Here is a 21363-nt window from a genome sequence, read left to right on the forward strand (position 1 = left end):
AGCAAGCCGGCAGGGATGGCAACACTCGTCGCAGGCATCTTTCCAGGGGACGCTGAAGGCACGGCTGATTCTGAACTGTCTACACCCACATTTGGCTTTCGGGGGGGAGAGAGGGTGGTGTGGCTCTGGGGAGCCCCTGCTAACAGAGGAAGGGGCTCACGTGCCTCCCCTCTGCGGCCCATCTGGGAGCTCAGAAGGGGTGGGAAACATGAGCTGGGGGTCCTGGAGATCGTGGTGCACAATTTGCAGGGAGCATGTCGGATTCATCCCCCAGACGGCTGACCGCTGGGTGCAGGCCTTGTGCAGAAACACATCTGGGGTTACCTGGCACATGCCGGCGTTGGAGAGAGGGCCCCTGGGCTCAGCTCATGGGGAGCCTAGGCTAGGCTGGGAGTGCGCCCACCCTGGCACGGGGGTCCTCAGACTGTTAGCCAACTCTGCTGGCTGATGAAGTAAAGTGATGGGGGCTCTGGGGTCCCTTCGGCCCCTAAGTGATGCTCTGACAACACTTGGCTGCCCCAAGCAAGGCAGCATGGGGTCATTTTGGCTCCAGAACAGTCCAGATTCTCATTTTAGGGGCAGTCAGTGAAGTAGAACAGAAGGGAGCCCAGGACTCAGCTCTGCCGTATTCTCACAGAAAGCCACCTACCCTGTCTGAGCCTCAGTTTCCTTGCCTGTAAAATGGACAGCTGCACCCGCCTCACAGGGCAGTTGTGAGGAACATGTGAGTTAATTCATGGAAAGCACTGAGCACAGTGCCTGATGATGTCATTTAACACTCAGTGAACATAATTGTTCATTGTTAGTTATTTTTGAAAGTCCAACTTCGCCCGCAGCCATGCTAAGCAAAAGCAAGGAGAAATGTATGGGGTGACAGACAATAAATCATATTCATGGTAAGCTATGTCCATGATTATCTTATCTTAATGCCTTTTTAGGCCTGGCTGGTAGATTTACAGCAAGCTGCTTACAGACATTCATTGTATCCCCAGATCAGGATTTACAAATGCTAATGCCTCGGAGAGGCTGGCAGGTAACAGAAAGGGGTGGATTAGGTCAGGGGTCACATTAGGGAGTGGTGGGAACTGTGGCAAACTGGAAAGCTCACACCCATTCGAGGGGCAGCTGCAATCCTGCCCCAGAGAACTTATGCCATGGGAGAATGCTGATACACCGTTCCCAGAACTAGTTGGGTTTTTTTTCCTCCCCAGGAGGATCCAGAACTCTGGGTTTTAGAAAACACAGTGGTTGCATTCTGCATGTGCTGGTCTGCCCTTGCTCTTTCCACTCAGCAGGGGATCTTGGAGTGCGTTCTGTCTGATCATGCAGAAACCAGCCTCCCTCCTTGAGAGGCTCAGAAAGGCTGTGTTTTATTTAACTACCCTCTGTGGATGGTAGCTGTGATTGTTTCCAGACTTTAAAAATATACGTTAGTATATATAAAGATATATATACAATCGATCCTTATTATTTCTTGATTCCATATTTGCAAATTCACCTACTTGCTAAAATGTATTTGTAACCCCCAACCAGGACGCTCAGAACCAGGAATGCTGATGACACGTGCATTCCCAGCCAAGGGGACCCTGCCTTTGTGTTTCAGCTCACGACTGGGTCCTTTACCTGCTAGATTTAGCACCGCACTGTGTTTTTATGGCTTTTCGTTAGTGATTTCGCTGTTAATACTGCACCCCAAGCATCAGGCTACCACCTGCATCTTGCAGGGCTCCGCTCCCCCTCTGGCTACCCACCGACAGCCGCCCCCTGACTCAGTTCCCTGTCATGCCACCTCGATACAGCCGTAGCAGACCCTTCGACAACCTTGATTACTTACTCATTTCCTTGGCTTGTGTCTGTCTCCCTCTCCTGGAATGTAAGCTCAGTGAGGGTGGGACAGTGTCCTCGTCCCCTAGCACACTGCCCTGTACATGGCCGGCACCCAGTGACAGGGCATTGGCTGTAGCCATTCAACTTTTATTTGCAAATATGTCCATTTGCCCCCAAACCATCATCTGCTTAGCTCTCCTTATTAAATTTCATTGGGGCCATTGTCAAAATCAGCCAAAGTGACTTGAGGACCAACATGTTGATAGCAGGGTATGAGCTTTTAAAAATAATCAGGGGTCCACCTCGGCTCTTTGGGCAACTAATATTTGATAAAGCAGGAAAAAAGATTCGGTGGGAAAAAGACAGTCTCTTCAATAAATGGTGCTGGGAAAATTGGACAGCTACATGCAAAAGAATGAAACTTGACCACTATCTCACACCATACACAAAAATAAACTCCAAATGGATGAAAGACCTCGATGTGAGACAGGAATCCATCAAAATTCTAGAGGAGAACATAGGCAACAACCTCTACGACATCGGCCAAAGCAACCTTTTTCATGACACATCCCCAAAGGCAAGAGAAACAAAAGATAAAATGAATTTATGGGACTTCATCAAGATTAAAAGTTTCTGCACAGCCAAGGAAACAGTCAGAAAAACTAAGAGGCAGCCCACGGAATGGGAGAATATATTTGCAAATGACACTACAGATAAAGGACTGGTATCCAAGATCTACAAAGAACTTCTCAAACTCAATACACGAGAAACAAATAAACAAATCAAAAAATGGGCAGAAGATATGAACAGACACTTTTCCAATGAAGACATACAAATGGCTAACAGACACATGAAAAAATGTTCAAAATCATTAGCCATCAAGGAAATTCAAATCAAAACCACACTGAGATACCACCTTATGCCAGTTAGAATGGCAAAAATAGACAAGGCAAGAAACAACAATTGTTGGAGAGGATGTGGAGAAAGGGGATCCCTCCTACATTGTTGGTGGGAATGCAAGTTGGTACAGCCACTCTGGAAAACAGTGTGGAGGTCCCTTAAAAAGTTAAAAATTGAGCTACCCTATGATCCAGCCATTGCACTACTGGGTATTTACCCCAAAGATACAGACGTAGTGAAGAGAAGGGCCATATGCACCCCAATGTTCATAGCAGCAATGTCCACAATAGCTAAATCGTGGAAGGAGCCGAGATGCCCTTCAACAGATGACTGGATTAAGAAGTTGTGGTCCATATATACAATGGAATATTACTCAGCTATCAGAAAGAACGAGTTCTCAACATTTGCTACAACATGGACGGCACTGGAGGAGATAATGCTAAGTGAAATAAGTCAAGCAGAGAAAGACAACTATCATATGATTTCTCTCATCTATGGAACATAAGAACTAGGATGATCAGTAGGGGAAGAAAGGGATAAAGAAAGGGGGGGTAATCAGAAGGGGGAATGAAACATGAGAGACTATGGACTATGAGAAACAAACTGAGGACTTCAGAGGGGAGGGGGGTGGGGGAATGGGATAGACCGGTGATGGGTAGTAAGGAGGGCACGTATTGCATGGTGCACTGGGTGTTATACACAACTAATGAATCATCGAGCCTTACATCGGAAACCGGGGATGTATTGTATGGTGACTAACATAATATAATAAAAAATCATTAAAAAAAAAAAAAAAATAATCAGGGGTCCAGGTAAGCCCAGCTGGGACTCATAATTTGCTGCAGATGATTCTGCCATCAGGAACCTGGGAAGTGAGTGAATGCAATGTTCCGAGCTGAGTCCTGTGGTCTAGCACGTAGTTCATACAGTGTGAACAAACAGGGGCCTAGGTGAGGCATGGAGAGGCCCTGGGCTGAGAGAGAGCTGGGTGTTCAAGGAGTGACCTGTATGTGACGAGGGGCTGGATTAAAAGGGAAGGGGGTGGTGGGGCAGGAGGTCAGAGGGAGGTGGGGGGGGGTCTTCCGGGCCCCGGGGAGGATTTTGAACTTTAATCTAAAATGGACAGGAAGGGCACCTGGGTGGCACAGTGGTTGGGCATCTGCCTTCGGCTCAGGGCGTGATCCCAGTGCGCTGGGATCGAGCCCCACATTAAGCTCCTCCGCTATGAGCCTGCTTCTTCCTCTCCCACTCCCCCTGCTTGTGTTCCGTCTCTCGCTAGCTGTCTCTATCTCTGTCAAATAAATAAATAAAAATGTTTAAAAAAATAAAATAAAATAAAATGGACAGGAAAGCGTGGAGAGACCACAGCCAGGGGTCGGCAAACTCTGACCAGTGGGCCAAATGTGGCTCTTTGCTGTTTTTTGTAAATAAAGTTTTATTGGCACGCGGCCGTGCTTGTTTTCCTGCTACAATGGCAGAGCTGAGTAGTTGGGACAGAGAACACATGACCCGCAAAGCCTAAAGTATTTACTGTCTGGCTCTTTACAGGAATGGTTTCCGGATTCCTGGCTTGTACAGTGGAAAAATGGGATAGCATTTATGTTTTAATAGTAGTATGAATGTTGAAGATACTGATATGAACAGAATATAAACATTATATAAGCATTATAAGTATTAATGCAAACATTAGGGAAGAAATGGTTGTAAGTAATGATAGCTCACCTTTTGGTACACCTGCCATTGTTCTAAATATTTTTATACATGTTCACTTATTTAATCCTTGTAACAATCATGCAAGTGCGTTTATTGTACCTAGCTTGTAGATAAGGAAACCAAGGCATGGGAGTAGTTAAATGACCTGCCCAAGGTCACACAGGTCACTGACAGAGCAGGGATTTGAACTCAGACAGTCTCGTCTTGAGGCCCAATGAGCTATTCCGCTGATCGGTGCTGTAGGGGAAGGAGGCATTGCTCCTGCCTAGAGGGCAGCGTTCAGAACAGAGGCGATGCTTATCTGGGCTTTGCAGGGTGTGTAGGAGTTGGCAGCGCACTTGCTTGAAGACCTCACGCAGGCTACAGGTGCGGGAGTCCCATGAGGACCAGGGACTGAACAGCGCTGAAACCCAGAGCTAATTTGGCTTTGCTGCCAAGGGCAGACCACGGGCTGAAATGGACTTGTAAATGGTGTTAATGGTGTTCAACCCTGGGACCCGGGACCAGCCACATGATGTGTAAAATCATGCAAAATGAAAATGCAGAGCCCTTTATTCAAAAAGTATTAAGAATTTCAGGATGGCAACTTGAGAGTGTGAAGTCAAGCACAGGGCCCTCCCATGAAGCTGGCCCAGCTGGGGTTAAAGCGCCCATTGCGTTTGGGGCAGGACTTGGCAGTGGGGGGAGTACAAGGCCAGGAGGCCTTATATGGTCATGAGGAGGGAACTGGGCACCAAGTTCCCTACAAAATAGGACAGAGGTTTCGGGTGTGCCGATCAGGAAGGCATCTTCACCCCCGGAGTTCAGGGGTCAGAAAAGCAAAGATATTAACGTTTCTAAAGCAGCCCCGAGCACATCAATCTTCAGACACCCGTGGGCCTGGAGCCCTGGAGTTTTCTTTGGCACAACCTCCCAGGACAATTTATTTTTATCAATAAAACTTGGAAACTTTTGAGCCAAGCAGCCCACATGGGGAGAAGCAGATTCCCAGAGTATACGTCCCACTTCCCCTCCCTCCTAAGGTCGAAGGCCAGGGCCACAGTCATGGACGTGCCAATATCTTTGTTGTAAGAGAAGAGGTAGGAGAGGCTGAAAACAAAGGTGGGGAATGAGATTATTGTGGGAAAGGGGACGATCTGGGGATCTGAACACTGTGTGTACTGTCTTAGATCTGGATAGGTTCAGGATCACCTATAAAGGTGGCTTCCCACACTCAGGTATTTTCTCCTTTCTCTTACTCTGGTCAGAACCTGCCCCTTCAGTCTGAGGTGATATATGTCAAGCTTTCTGATGTTAGCCTGATGGAAGTAATTCATACTAAGGTGTAAATGACTGAATGGTTTGGTTCATTGGTTCCTCTAGCCTTAGAAAGAAAGTTCCTGGAGGGGTGGGTCTGTGTTGTGGAATGACTAGGCAGAATATAGTAGAAAGTGTCCTGATTGCATTGGAATCACAGACCTGACTTTCAGTTCTGACTGTGCCTTTGCCTCACTGTGTGACCTAGGGCAAGTTGCTTACCCACTCTGGGCCAGAGTTCCTCTTTTGTAATAACTGGGAAGTGGTTCATCCTACTTTCAGGATTGGGGGAGAGAAGCTAAAGGAGATAATGCATGTGAAACAATTAGCATGGGGCCTCTCCTCCCCTAAATTCAACTCTCTCCTTAAAATTAAAAAAAAATTTTTTTTTTTTTTGGTTTGGACTCTATTTGCCCCTCAAGAAATAGGGATAATCGACTCCATGGTTCCCCATTCACAAAGTGCCTCTGAGGCTACATGAAATGATGTGGCCACTGGGATAAAGGCCATTAGGAAGAGGGAGAGGGCAATGCTAAGCCTGACGTTCCTGGAGATCACACACTTGATGTCCGGACATCGGGGCCCACTGCACTAGGTCCAGAAATTCAGGGCATGTGTTTCTTTTTTAGCCATGAGCAGAGTTGTTAACGGGTGCTTGGCAGGACAAATTAATTTCTTTCTTTCCTAATTAGGAAAAAGAGCAGGGACCGCACTAGGGCTGTGGCACTGATTCAGCATGGAGAACCTTGAGCTGACCTCACGGTAGACACATTCTTTTCCAGACTTCAAAAAAAATCATCTCTTGCATTGCAGGAGATTCACTGAGCTCAGAAAATGAGAGAGTCTAGCAAATAAAGGAAAAACAAAAGAAGATGTGAGGGGAGGATGAGAAGGGAAGAAAGTTTTGGTTGAGGCCCTGTCCTTCCAATTCACCAGGGAGCCCGGCAGTCAGAGTCAGCATCTGGAACCCTCAGATGCAGCAAGCCCACCATGATGATCTTTGGTAGCCAAGAGAGGCAGGTTTCAAGAAGGCCATTTGATTAAAAAAAAAAATCTGCCGTATTGTAGGAGTGCTGTTTTGAAAAGACAGACAATGCTCTGCCGATCTAAATATATCAGTCATTTACACTTGAGCATGAATTACTTCAACCAGGTTTATCCTCTGATATTTGACTCAGATCATTAGCTAGCCACCTTACAATCAGAGTGGGCTTCTCCAGAGGATGAAGGGACTTATATCTGCCCAATGGCGGGTAGGATCATCTGTAAGGGAAGCTTCTAAAACTTTTACCTTAGAGTCTTATACTGTAAGAGGTACCTATTTCCTTCCTGGAAGGTTGCCCTTTGCCTGATCTTTCTTTCTGTCAACTGAGCTAACAATGTCTTAAAAGTAGATGACTTGCAGAGAAACTATTCTGTGTGGTACTATAATGATGGATTCATGTCATGTTATGTGTGTCCAAACCCATAGAAAGTCCAGCACCAAGCGTGAACCCTGGTTTAAACTGTGGACTGTGGGTGATGATATGTCAGCATATGTTCCTCGATGATAACAAATGCACCACTCTGGTGGGGGAGGGGCTGGTCGTGGGGGAGGCTGTACACGTTGAGGGACGGGGGATAGAGGAACTCAGTGTTCTTTCAGCTCACCTTGCTGTGAACCTGAAACTGGCCTAAAAACAATAAAGTATCTTAAACAAAAAGTAGATAACTCCAAATAAACCTAAGTTTGGACCTTGGTAGGAAAAGTCAGTTTTTCTCTTTTACTCTTTTCATCTGAATCCTTTCCTGCGCCGTACACTGAGGTGGCGGCTAGCGTGTGTGGCCCCGCGTAGCTCTGTGCCAGTGGCATGACCTTGGACGAGTCGCTTCCCCTCTGGGAGCCTAACTTGCCCTACCTGGCAAAGGGCCTGGAACTGTAGAAAGAGGGTAGGCTTCTTTCCAGTGGCTCACTGTTCCCGTGTCTTTCAGGGGGGAGTCCGGAGCCGGGAAAACGGAAAACACCAAGAAAGTCATCCAGTACCTGGCCGTGGTGGCCTCCTCCCACAAGGGCAAGAAGGACACGAGCATCACGGTGAGTGCAGCTCTTGTCAGTGGCCGAGCCATAGTGCACGGGTCTCTGGGCTCCACTGGGAGGCCCGGGTCCATGTTTCACGGGCCCCTTGCCCGACAACTCATAGGAGGGGTCTTTTTCCAGCTGGGTGAGCCCTTTCAGTCCGCCTCAGGCGGGATCATCATCCTGAGGGGTCCTGTTTCATGACGTGGGACGGGCCCTCTCCTGCCACAGGGAGGAGTCTTGCTTCAGTCAGGGCTTCCCAATAGTGGTGCCGCTGTCATTTCGGACCAGAGAATTCTGTGGTGGGGCTGCCTTATGCAGTGTAGGATTTTAGCAGCATCCGGGCCTTTCCCGCACAAGATGCTCATAGCAACTCCACTACCCAGCTGTGACAGCCAAACGCGTCTGTAGGACCGCCAGGTGTCCTCTAGGGCACCCTGATTGAGAATCACCCTGTCAATGGGTCTCTATAAACTCCCTAGAACTGAGACACACCTGTCACTCCTCCATGTGCCCCTCTGACTGGGACCCCAGGGGACGGGAATATCAGTGTCACTCAGCTATGAGCTTTGGTCCAGTGCAGTGACCGAGCATCACCTGTGTGCGGGGTGACATGGGATGGGGCCCAGCTGTGAGTCCGAGCGATGCTGTCCTTCAATTCCCTGGGCTTCCAGACGGTGAGAGATCACTGTCAAATAGTCATATAGATAAACCCACGCTGATGCAGTCTGAGGGCTTGGAAGGAAAAGAAAAGCAAGTTTCTAGACTCATCCCTCCTGGGGTCCATCCCTCTCTTCCTCCTCCTCCGTCTTAGCCCTACCTCATCTGTCCCAGAGGAGGGGACACGCAGTGGGGCTGCTTGAAGGACTTGCCAGCGTCTCTGTCGGAAGGTCTGGGGCTGGGGAGATGGCAGCGTGGAAGCCTGAAGACAGCTCGGGGGTCTTGCTGTCTAGACCTCTCAGAGGGCTCCGGAGCCGTCCCAGAGACAGCTTGTCTGGGGCGGGCGGCGCCCGTGGCTCCAACCCTCCTCCCTCCAACGAATGCAGGAAATCCAGCATTTCCACGCTGTCTCTGGCCCGGTGTGTAGGAACACATAATCCTAGGTTAAGTTTACACGGCCGTTAAACGTTGCTTCCCGCTGCCTCTTCTTTCCGTGTAATAGTCAACATAAGACATAATAATACTTAATCGTGACTGATCTCTACCAAGGGCCTAGGATGGGCCGGACACTTCTTTCTCTGCCCCTGCAAGCCCGACTCGGATGGTATCTCATTGATCACGTGTCAAAGAGCCCACCTTGGCCCCCGCAGTGGGAAAAACTTTTGAAATATCTGAGTCCCTGAGAAATTCTTAAAAGGAACGAGCAAAACGGCAAAGGACAGGAATCAAAGGAGAGTCCCCCCCCCCCGCCCCGCTGCCCAATTACCTTGGGGAATCCAGGCTGTCTTGGGGGGGGGGGGATTGCAATCCTAATTCTCCAGCCCCGGACGTGCGCGCGATTGGAATGACACTGACGTTTGTTTTATACTGTATTGTTCAACCACAGCAAGGCCCAGCTCTTGCCTACGTGAGTAACTGGGAGTGTTTTCCTGGTGTGTACGGGAGGCACGGAGTGTACTTAGAACTGCATGCCCCTGTTGCACCACTGAGTCCCGTCGCTGATGGTAGAAGAGGCGGGGGCCCCGAGTTTTCACAGCCCAAACCGACCAGCTCACCAAAGTACCGTCCGGCTGGGGGGTCCGAGGCCAGCGCATGGTGTGGGGGCCCATGAGCCAGCCCCGGGACCCCCATTGGAATGTTCCAGGTTGTCCTCCAGCCTGGAATGGAATTCCCCAGTTCAGAGTGAATCCCCCCCGCCGCCATTCCCCCCAATGCATCCACCACCGGTACCCCCGACTGGACCGCCCTAGAAACGTCTGTCCCACCTGGTTGAGCGTTTTAGGACACTCTGGCCCTGAAGCTTCCCTGGCTTGATTGACAGTTAATGGCACTGCTGTGGCCTGCCTCCCTCCCTCCTCCCTGCCATCATCCCTATGTTTCTCCCCTGAGCCCTGTCCCCTGCGCACTGGTGTGTCCTCGTGCATGTGTGTGCAGTGCGTGTCTGTCTTTGCATGCCGGTTGCTTGACCCAAGGCTCCGGAAACAGGAGACTTGGAGTTTGCGATGCACTAGCTTTGGTGGCATGGTAAGGCCCCAGCTATGCAACACCCAACGGGGTCCTGCCTGGACCTCCGCAGATGTAAACTCATCTCTAACGCAGAGCTTGGGGGGGTGGGGGCTGGCGTATGGGTCGCATTCTGCAAGAGATCCTCAGAGGTCCTAGCATGTGCTAGGATCACACTCAGTGCATCTTAGTGAGACCCTGGGAGGCCATGTCCATGGGTGGATCAGAAGGAGAATCAGGATTCTTCTTTGGGATCTGCTCCTGTGTGACCCTGGCCAAGTCACTTAACTTCTTTGAGCCCCAGTCTCATCATCCAAACAATGAGTGCTTGGGACCAGATGTCCAGGTTTACAGCTCTCCTGAGAAGGTCTTTTGGTCCCATCAGCTGGAATTCCCATTCTAGAAAGGGAACCTTTTTTGGGGGATATTGGTACCCCAAGTTTGTGTCGACAGAAGTAATCCCTTTAGCCTTCTTCCCACCAGCCAAGGGAAGCCCTTTGCCCTCCTTGCACATTCCCGCAGGTCCCTGTTATGGGGATTCTTCTTGGGCCCGGGATTTTCACAGAGGTGACACCTTCCTTTCATCTTTGGGGAGCTGCAGAGGAGCAGGGCCTGGGGAGGCACAGACACAGAAATAAGTAGCAGCTTCCTGTCCCCTTTAGGGACAGCTACCCGTAATGCCCTCCTGGAGGACAGAGGCACAAGGGGAGAGCTGTGCGCTTGCACTCCCTTCTAGAACTGTCCCCAGCTTCTTTTTAGCCCTGCCCTGCTGCCCTGGGGAAAGGGACAGGGAATTCAAGAGGGAACAAGGAGGAAACCCTGAGGTCCAGCACTTCCCAGGGGAGGCCACTGGGCCAGTCTGCAACGCCATGTTTTGGGGCTGGGCAGAAGCAGCTCATCGCTTTCCTGGCATGACTTACCTCGTTGGCCCTTTTCCTGCCATGATTAATCACATGACCGCGTTTGTGCACAGGAGCCCCCTCAGAGGGGGCCGGTGGGCTGTGTACAGTCTCAGCTGCTTTTAACCTGATGAATGGAGCTCAGGCAACCTGCTTTGAAGCTTTGTTTGCAGTCGGTTAAGAGTATTCCCGGTGGGTTTTGTGCATTCCTTATTTTGTCTTCCATAAAGACTTCAGAAAACTAGTCCCGAGAAGAAAACGTGCAACATTAAAAAAAAAAAAAAAATCACACAAACCGTCAGGAGAAGGATTGTAGTGCTTAGCTTGAGGACAGCTGCTTGTTAACCGTGAGCAGCAGCGGGACTGCCATAGACAGCAGCGCAGGTTGTGCACTGCACAGCTCCAGGGAGCACAATTCATTACGATATAAATGACATCCTCAACATTGTGAAGTGGTTCTCAGTGAAACGATGTTGGATAGATGAGCAAACCCTTGTCAGAAAGAGGCCTTTCTAGGGAACAGATGTCCTAGCTGTCAGAGAGCCCGGCTGGTTGCTTCTGTTCTGAAATCCTTGAGTACATCTGGACATTAGCATTGCAATCTCAAACAGGGTAGGAGATAGGAGAGGACCTGTAGGCTAAGGGCAGAGTTTTGGGATGCCCTCGTCTAGGGCAGAACTGTCACTACCTGGGTTACTTTCTCCACTAACTAGATGTGAATGAATTTTAGGGTGAGCTGGAAAAGCAGCTTCTGCAAGCAAACCCGATTCTGGAGGCTTTTGGCAATGCCAAAACGGTCAAGAACGACAACTCTTCACGATTCGTAAGTAGCAAAACGCCTGTGGTGTCCTCTCCTGCCTGGGAACGCAGACTCTGCATGTGCAGGGAGCCTGAACCGGAACGGCTGGACGTGTGTCCCTCGACAGCACTGTGCTCTGTATCTTCAGTCCTGTCGTGACCTTACAGGGCTGCCAGGGCTCCTGCCACACATCCCTTCATTCATTCATTCCTTCATTCACTATTCACTCAATAGATGTCCATTGAGCATCTGCTGTATACTAAGCACCTGTTAGGCATTTGACATTTATTCGATAAATACTTATGGAGCACCTAGTAGGTGCCAAACACTTAATACTCATTTACTCAGCAAAACACGAATTGAGCACCCACTATGTACTAGGCACATACATCCTCCAGCAAGTATTTATTAGGCACCTACTGTGTATGATCATTCATAAACTGTTATATGCACCATCCTCTTGCTTTTTCCTTTGCTCAGTTTTTATTAAGCACCTGCTGTAGACCAGACCCTGAGCCAGGCTCACAGGATTGTAGCAAACAAATCAGAAGCGGTTCCAGCCTCCGTGAGGTCTAGTTGGGAGGTGAAGGTCAATGAGGCAGAAGGTGCCACCTTCCCACACACACTTCCCCAGACTCCAAGGGGCTCCCTTTCTCACTTGAGCCTCACGGGGGCAGGAGAGCCCTGAAAGCGGGTGGTCAATCACACGAAGATGTGGTTCCCTGTCCCAAAGAGGAGGCTTGATTCCCAGCTGGGTGACCTTGAGCCTGGAGGAGCGTGGCGGGGCCAGCATGCTTCTGAGCAGGGGGCAGGGAGGGAGCCCTCCAGCCCCAAAACTTGTCCTCACCATGGCTCTACCTCTTAGGAGCACTGGCCCATTGGGCGGCTCATACTGCCTCTCTCAGCCTCAGTTTCCTCACCTTTAAAATGGGGATGACCATGACCAGCTGAGGAGCATTGCAAGAGCCAAATGAAATTGTTTCACGAATGTTTTATAAGTTCCTCTGTGGCTCTCAGGCCCGGAATCATCCCAGCTCAGCAGATGGTGGTTCTTTCTGACATGCTGACCTGTGAGGTTCTGGGTGTTTGCAAGAAACTCTCTCTGTCCCCCCAAGATCTCCAGTTGCCCCTGGACATCTCTCTCTCCACTTGCCTGCAGTGCGGGGGTGAGGGGCTGAGGCTGGGGAGACCCCCATGACTGTGTTTTCCTGTTGGCAGGGCAAATTCATCCGCATCAACTTCGACGTCACCGGTTACATCGTGGGAGCCAACATTGAGACGTGTATCCTTTGCTGAGCCTCGGTCACACGGGACCTGCCCCCCAACCCACCTCCTGCCCCAAGCCTGAGAGGCCCCAGAGAGGTGGCAGAGCGGCCCCTCTCTCCCCAGGCTCTTGGGTTCCTTCCAGAACAGATCTGCCCTGAGGCCGTTGTCTCTTGACAGCAGGCACTGAGGTGTGGTGGTCACACAAACGTGAGCCCCAAACAGCCTGCGTTTGATTCTGGGTTGACCCCTCCTTAGCTGTGTGACCTTGGGCTAATTACTCAACCTCTCTGTGCCTCGTCGGTGAAATGGGAGTGATAACAGTACCGCAGCAAATGTTAGCTCCTTAAATTCACACAGAAGAACCAGGCTCTACGTGACTATATGGAAACGGGCAAAACGCTAACAGCTGAGGCCCTGGGGGAGGAACATTTCTTTCCTGTGCCCCCAGGGCCCCTGGATTACACTGTGTCCAACCACGCAGGGTGGTTTTTGCCCTCAAGGCCTCTGACAATACAGGTCCACAAATTCTGAACTCCAGTAACTTCTAAAACCGAAACTCAGCTGATGGTTAAACCTGCCGAGCCCCCAAGAGCCTGTTTGTAATCTCTCTGGTCCCCTTAGGAGAACAGGGATGTCCTTTGCCGCGGGAGTAACCATGGGCTCCCTTGGCACCATTGAGAGTGTCCTATGACACTCGTATAGGGTATCCTCAGTGGTCTCTCCAAAATCTAGCAAACTCTGAACCTCTTCCAGCTCAAGAGTTGGGAAAAAAGATTGCAGAACTTCCGGATTTTGATCATTAGCCTAACGCAGGGGTGCTGTGTGCTGGACACCAGCCTGGGCCCTTGGCACACAGTATCTCATTTAATTCCAGCCCAACTTGGGGATGTGGGGATGCTGTCTTTGCAGAGGACCCGGCCGTGGCCGGAGCTTCTGCTGGGAGGCTGACGAGCAGGCCTTGGGCACTGGCGGGCCAGTGGAATTCTGATTCTTTAGACATAAAGGAACAGCCTCCTGTTTGTTTCGGAGGAAGCAGGCCCCAGGCCCCCAACCAGCCCGGCCACTCTGAGACCAGTTGCCCGCTATGGGCTGAGACCCCCACGATCTTGGGGCTGCATGGCCCACCCACCCAGGGAAGATTCTGTCCTACAGCCCATTCTCAGACCCCTGCACATACTTCTCAGCTGTTCATTTCGTATGTTCATGGCAAGTCCCAGGCAGAGACCCCTCCCTGTGGCCTCAGCTTCTGCCCTTTAGATCCGTGGCTGGCAAAGTACGTAGTGTGGCCAGCAACACCCGCATCACCTGCGAGCTTGTTAGAAATACGGGCCGTGGGCTCTGCCCCAGACCTGCAGGCTCAGAGCTCAAGGGTGGGCTGGCCCCCTGGACTTTAACAAGCCTGCTAAGGATCCACAGTTGGAAGGAGGCTGGGACAGCTGAGGCAAGGGCCAGGCGGTCTGAGGGCCCTAGGAAGGCCAGCGCTGCCACGTTTGCAGGGCACAGGTGGGCCTGCCCTAACATCCTGCCACAGCACACTTAGGGATGAAGAAATCCACCTGGGACAACAGCCCAGCCACACATGTGCCCTCCCCCCACCAATCCGGTACCCCTGTGTCTCTGTGCCGCCCCGCAGCGGAATGGGCTCTCGCCTTAGATGAATTAGGGGTATGTTCACATCCTGAGGCTAGTTGAACCCCAGCCCCTCAGCCAGGGTGCTTTTGGCCACCACAGATGTGGCTTTGCCACCTGCTAGCTGTGTGCTCTTGGAAAATGACTTCCTTCCCTGAGCCTCTCCTACCCCATGTTGAAAATGCAAATAATATTTGCTTTTACTTCCTCGTATAGTTCATAAGGCTTAAATGAGATCTCCCCTCCTGCGGTTGGTGAGACAGGGATGGGGGAAGAAGGTAGGTTCTGGCAAGGGGAACACCTGTGGTACCCCTAGAATTCTTAACTCCCCCCTCAAACCAGATCTGCTAGAGAAGTCACGGGCGATTCGCCAAGCCAGAGATGAGAGGACGTTCCATATCTTCTATTACCTGATTGCTGGAGCCAAGGACAAGATGAAAAGTAAGTGACCTGTGAGGACGCATCACGGGGGGTGGGGGGGGGGGTTCAGCCATCCCACTCATCATGATCCAGGGTTAATAGGTTGGCTATTAAACCAGAGCCTCAGGTGCTATCAGGGGAATAACTGTCTTTGGGGGGCAGGTGTATGAGTCATCATCTCTTCAGTGAGTGTGGTTTTTGTTCAAGCCACATTTACTGAGCACCTGCTATGTGACACAGCTGACAGTCTAATTAGATGTTAGACGACTAATCAAGTCCAATTGGACACAGTCTGCCTTCCAGGAAGGGAGAAGGACAAATGCAATATTTGCCGGTTTATAAAGCTTGGAAGTGGGGCGCCTGGGTGGCTCAGTCGTATAGCGTCTGCCTTCAGCCCAGGACCTGATCCCAGAGTTCTGGGATCGAGCCCCACATTGGGCTCCCTGCTCTGCTGGGAGCCTGCTTCTTTCTCTCCCACTCCCCCTGCTTGTGTTCCCTCTCTCACTGGCTGTCTCTCTCTCTCTGTCAAATAAATAAAGTCTTTAAAAAAAATAAAAAAACTTGGAAGTATGTAAGAGGCAGTTTCGTAAGGAATTTGGAAGGGAAGAACTAAGCACTTTTCATTATACATGTTTTGAAAGCAAACTTAAGTGGCCTTTGTAGGTCAGGGGTCAACAGACGATCTGTAAAGGTCTGGATAATAAATCTTTTAGGCGTTTTGCTGACAAGGGGGTTTTGTCCCAAGTGCTCAGCTCTGCCATTGTAATGCAAAAGCAGCCATAGGCAAATTATAAGCCCATGATGTTACAATAAAACTTTATTTACAAAGTAGGTGGTATGCTATAGTTTTCTTACCCTTGGAGCAGGGAAAAAATATCTTTTTAAAGATTTTATTTATTTAGAGAGACCATGCACGAGTAGGGGGAAGGGCAGAGGGAGAGAGAAAGAATCTCAAAGACTCCCCGCTGTGTGCGGAGCCGGGTGCGGGGACCCTGAGATCATGACTTGAGCTGAAATCAAGAGTCAGATGCTTAACCAACTGAGCCACCCAGGCTTCCTGGGAAAAAATATTTTTATGGAGGTATAACTAATGTATAACATAGTAGTTTCAGGTATACCACATAACGATTCTGTATTTGTATATATTGCAAAGTGAACACTACCATCAGTGTAGTTCACATCTGTCACCAGTAGGGAAAATATTTTTTCCTGCAAATACAATATACTGTATATGAGATTCCAGTGGGAAATTATATGTTCTGTACCTACGGTAATTTGCTAACTCTCAAAAGAATACACAAATCACATAGCTGAAAAAAAGGAATATATACATAGTATAGTGTAAATTCTAGTAATTCTTTTAAGACTAAAATTTTATGAGAGCAATACAAACTTTGCTTCCCATCACTTTTGGGGCCTGGGGTTAGTCATTTTGCTTAACAAACTTAGCGAAGGGATGTCTGCACTGCTGGTAACTTCGCTGTGATGAAGTGTATTGCGACATTCTGCCGCGAGGGGGCGACCTCATTCACTGTTTAATTCTGATGTTGGGCGGTCTGGAGCATACAATAGGGGCTGCGGTGGAGAAATTTTGGATAAAAGGCAGGGAGATGCTGATGTTGTACACTGGAAGTTAGGCAAATTGTCAGTTACAGTGCGGGACATTATGAGGTGGCCCAGGGAGAAATGTGTATATCTCTTTTTCTCTTTGAAACCAAAGTCAACAGTTTGCTTGTTTGGTGATCTGGGTTCCAGTTTTGTGCTCTGTCTCTAGTCTTCCAGAAATTGGGCAAGGATAAGTCTAACTACTGAAATTCCTAGGGGCTATTTTTATTCTTGATGATAGATCTGGAAAGAGGTAAGGCTTTTTGAGAGGATCAAACATTTGTAAATTTACCCAGAGTCTGGATAATGAAATTTTGGCCAAGACCCAAATCCTTGTGACTTTAATCTGGCATCGTGACTAATCCAAAGGCTGGAGTTAACTGGTGTCTTGGGTCAGTTTCACCTCAGGCACCTTCCAAGTGACTTGACCCATAAAAGACCTTTGTTCAAAAAGAAAAATATCTCATTGACTTCTCTCCAAAACCATAATCAAATCCAGCTTCATTAAAGATTGATCTAGAAGAGGATACTTGATGTATTGGCGGGTGTGCTAAAAGCAAATAGTACAAGAAAAAGAGAAGCAATTATAAATTTAGGGGAGGGGTGCTGAATAAGCCCCCAGAGCTGAAATCAAGAACAGCCATAAAATGTAACCACAGAATACTGCTTTACAGAGAACCATGTCTCCTGATATAAACAAGGAGTTGGCAAATGTTTTTGCTGAAGGGCCAGATAGTAAATATTTTAGGTTTGGGGGACCATACGGTTTCTGTGGCAGCTACTCCAGTCTGCCTGCCCCTGTAGCATGAAAGCTGCCATAGAAAAGAGACAAGGAAATGGGAGTGTCTGTGTTCCAATAAAACTTTATTTATAAAAACAACCAGGAGACTAGATTGGACAAGAGAGCTAAATCTTTATCCACCAATGCAGGGGATCAATAGATAATATCTCATTTTGAAATATCCAGAAATAGCTAATTATAGATGATATATAAACATAACATAATTTATATAAGCCTATATGATATATGACATAGAGTATATAATGTGTAATTTATGTTATGTGTAATTTATATTAAGCTGTTAAATAGAGAGATAGTGGTAAGTACCAGAAGGAACAGCTAAAAGAGATAAAAACAGTACTATAGGGTAAGGAAGGAACTGGAAAAAAGGTGGACAGGGAATGGTGTTTTTATTATAAACCTTTTGGTAGTAATTGATTTTTAAAATTCATGTGCATTAATGATGCGACCCAGTTTCATAAGTGGATGGATAAAAACTGATCTAACTCTTCAGGCAGCTTTGCTCTAAAAGGCAGGGTGTTTGGGGGCAGTTGAGATAAAGGCTTCCCTTCCTCGGGCTAGATGCAACCCTGTGTCGGGAGACGTGGCTTAGCAGGTGGAGCCAAGGCTAGGTTTCAGCTGCCAGGGACCTTGGGGCAGTGCACAACCTGCACCACTGTATGAGGCCAGTGGTGGCTGCTGATGACTTCTGTGTGATGGAGCAGGAGGAAGTTTTAAACTGTACAAGTCTCAGAAAAGGGAATGAACTTAGGATGGCCCAGACCCTTCGCCAGGTTCCTGCCTCTCATGTTCAGAGTCCCTCCTCGTGACCACCACCCTATCTTCCTCTCCTTCTAGATGACTTGCTTTTGGAGGGCTTCAACAACTACACATTCCTTTCCAACGGCTTCGTGCCCATCCCGGCCGCCCAGGATGACGAGATGTTCCAGGAAACAGTGGAGGCCATGGCGATCATGGGCTTCACTGAGGAGGAGCAGCTGTGTAAGTCTTCACACTGGGTGCTGGTGAGGGGACCTAGAGTCGTGCTCTCAGGACCACCAGAATTAGTGACAGATTTCTGCTTGCTGGATTCCCTCAACTCCCTCAAAAAAAAAAAAATACACAAATACAAAGAAGAAGAAAAGAAGGAAAATAAATATTACCTTAGGTGGCTTATTGGTGTTTTAGAAAAGTGGCTTCATATGTTAGGCTCTTTCAGTTACAACCAACCCAGATTGGCTTAAGTGAAAAGGAAAACGATCCACTTGCAGAGCTGGAAAGTTCAGGGATATGGGTTTCAGGTACAATGGGTTCTGTGGGCTCAAAGGATGTGTCTAGAACTTAATCTCTGAGCAATATTGTCTTTAGGTGGGCTGCAGTTTCTTGGCAGCAGAAAGGCTGCTGCAGCTCCAGCCCTTGCATCCTTTGGGCTTATGTCCAGCAGAACAGATTGGATTCCCCGCCTGGGTCCCTGAATGAAGTCTCATGGACTCTTACTGGTCGGCTTAGGTTGATGTGCATATTCCTGAGTTATCCACAGTGATCTGGGCTTACGGAAAGCTCTGAGTGGCTTATGTGATGGTCTCTGTTCCATTTTGGGGCTGGAGATAGAGAGTATGTTGGCCTCCTCAAGAACATATGGGCACAGGGTGGGCGGGGGTGCTGGTTTACTTGGGCTCTTCCTGGAAAGTGCATTCTGGTGATAGACCCATGTTGATCCATGTCACCAACCAATGACCAAGAAACACATTTGATTCTGAGACCAAGAAAGCTCAAAGAGATAATCTTGGTTTCCACACTGTGCTTCAAGAAATACTTGTCCTGGGTTAGACGTGCCCCAGTGTTCGAGGTTAATCTCTTTTGGGAACATGAGGACACGGTTGTGGAAAATTTTTCTTCCTTCCCACGCCCACACCCCTTTGGAACCCCAGAATAGTGCTGTGGTTGCTGAAATACAGCATAGAGGGAGGGGCAACTTCCCTCGAGATAACTGGGGGCCCAGAAAAAGCAGGCTCCGTGGGTCAGTGGACAAATGGGTGGTGTTTGTGGATTTTGGCCAGAGCCCCGCAGCAGAATCCAATGTTAACAGCATCCCTTCCTGAATGGCTCTCCTAGAATGATTTATTTTATTTGGGACACGAGTCATTTTTGCTTCTAATCTTTGCCTTAAACACACACACACACACACACACACACACACACACACACACACACACACACTAAGTACTTGCTGTATGCCAGGCATTTGCTAATGCCTCTTTAAAAAAAAAAAAAGGTACCAAAATGTCCCGTATTAAGTAATAAAAAACCAGAACAATCTAAAATGTTGATCAGTGAGGATTTATTCAATTATTATTCAGCCTTAAGGAAGAAAAGGATTGCTTCCTTTTTTTTTTTTTTTTAAAGATTTTATTTATTTATTCGACAGAGATAGAGACAGCCAGCGAGAGGGAACACAAGCAGGGGGAGTGGGAGAGGAAGAAGCAGGCTCATAGCAGAGGAGCCTGATGTGGGGCTCAATCCCACAGCGCCGGGATCACGCCCTGAGCCGAAGGCAGACACTTAACGACTGGGCCACCCAGGCGCCCCAGAAAAGGATTGCTTTCTAAATTGCTTTCTAAACATGGACTTGTGGAAATACTTCTAATATATTTAAAGTGAAGATATCAGGTGACAAAGCAATATGCTAAGTGCTTTATATGCATTATTTAATATCAAAAGAACCCAGCGATGTGGCCATTGTTACCCCCAATTTGCCAATGAGAAAACTGAGGCACAGAGAAGTGAAGGAATTCGCCCAAGGACATACAGCATGTTGCTGGTGGAGCTGGACTCCTTCTCCAGCTCAGGAACTCCCAAGCCCCATTGTGTGATTCACTGTGTTCCATTTTTGTCTGTGGAAAGGTGGTTTTTGTCCTTTAAACCCTTTCAAAAATCGGTGTCAGAACCAAGATATGGAAATCAAGGCTAGAAGGAGGCCAGTGTATCCTAAAATGCGGACTGGTGTCCTTATCAGTGCTGTGGAATCCCACTGCGGGATGTTGGTCCTTTCTCTGCACCTTTTCAATTCTGATGACTTTCAAGGAGAGAGTAGCAGCTTGGCACCCACTAGGTCCTCAGCCCCCCTCTCTGGTCCTTGCTCATCCCCCCTTTCACCACAAAGAGCAGACCCCTGGGCCCAGCGTCTTACTAGAATTTGATAATATTGTTCCTTTTCCCTGTATTTATTTTCGTAGTTGCCATCTTTTTCCATGGCAAGGGAAGCTGATCTTTCACTTACCATACAGTTTCCTAGTAAAGTAAGCTCAGGAGAGAGAAGTAAGCGAATGTATAGAAAAATGTTAAGTGAATAGCAGGGTGGATGGAACGCAGAGTGAGCGTTAAGACAAGTGTGTGTGGTGACTGATGCGCCATGGGACACAGACCTGGGGGTGGGGTGGGAAGTTGGCCCCCCCAGGGGACATTTTTGGGTCTCACAACTCAGGAGAGGGAACACTCCTGACACCTAGTGGTCAGAGACCATCCTGCAGGCAGGCACGGGGCAGCCCCCCCACACCAAAGATTTATCTGATCCCAAATTTCAGTAGTGCCAAGATTGAGACCCCCTGAGTTAGACCGCTTCCCTGGGCTCTGTAGGCATTGCAGCAATCCTTAGTCTAAACTTGGAGTTTAAAAACTGTTAGCACAGCACTTAACAGTTTACAAAGCCCGTCTGGTATTGTTAAAGGGAGCTGCCTTAGTTGTTTCCCATCAAAAGAAGCTGTAGGTCATTTGGGGAGGAAGGGTGTCTGCAGTCGTGAGTGGGAGCAGATGGGTGGGTGGTCAGTAACGGGGCCTTCCTCCTTCTGAGCTGGGCCAGGGTCCTTGAGGTGTGAGGAAAGCTGTTGCGAAGGGCTGTCACCCCGAGTTTGGCCTGAGGAATGAGAAGGCTGGGAACTCAGGCTTTGTTCCCAGAACACAGTGATTTCTCTTGGAAGCCAGAACCCTGGGGGATTTGCATCTGTGTTAA

At 48.8% G+C, this 21363-nt stretch overlaps 1 protein-coding gene across 4 annotated transcripts in view; it reads left to right on the forward strand.

Moving 5' to 3' along the window:
• MYH11 (myosin heavy chain 11) overlaps nt 1–21363 on the forward strand; it is a 114251-nt gene that overhangs the window by 52483 nt on the left and 40405 nt on the right. For 3 of the 4 annotated variants that reach the window (XR_015727877.1, XM_045776042.2, XM_045776040.2), the window contains exons 5-10: nt 7708–7810; nt 9339–9359; nt 11585–11677; nt 12872–12935; nt 14891–14989; nt 18213–18356. Coding sequence is in view for 3 of the 4 variants with exons in the window: in XM_045776042.2 (XP_045631998.1) it covers nt 7708–7810; nt 9339–9359; nt 11585–11677; nt 12872–12935; nt 14891–14989; nt 18213–18356 (524 nt within the window). In the remaining variant the exon portion in view is untranslated. The remainder of the gene's footprint in view (nt 1–7707; nt 7811–9338; nt 9360–11584; nt 11678–12871; nt 12936–14890; nt 14990–18212; nt 18357–21363) is intronic. The other variant, XM_045776041.2, reaches the window with a different exon arrangement.

This window comes from Ursus americanus, chromosome 2, assembly GCF_024610735.1.
Source record: "Ursus americanus isolate L20-20 chromosome 2, mUrsAme1.1.p, whole genome shotgun sequence".
Taxonomy (NCBI): Eukaryota; Metazoa; Chordata; class Mammalia; order Carnivora; family Ursidae; genus Ursus; species Ursus americanus.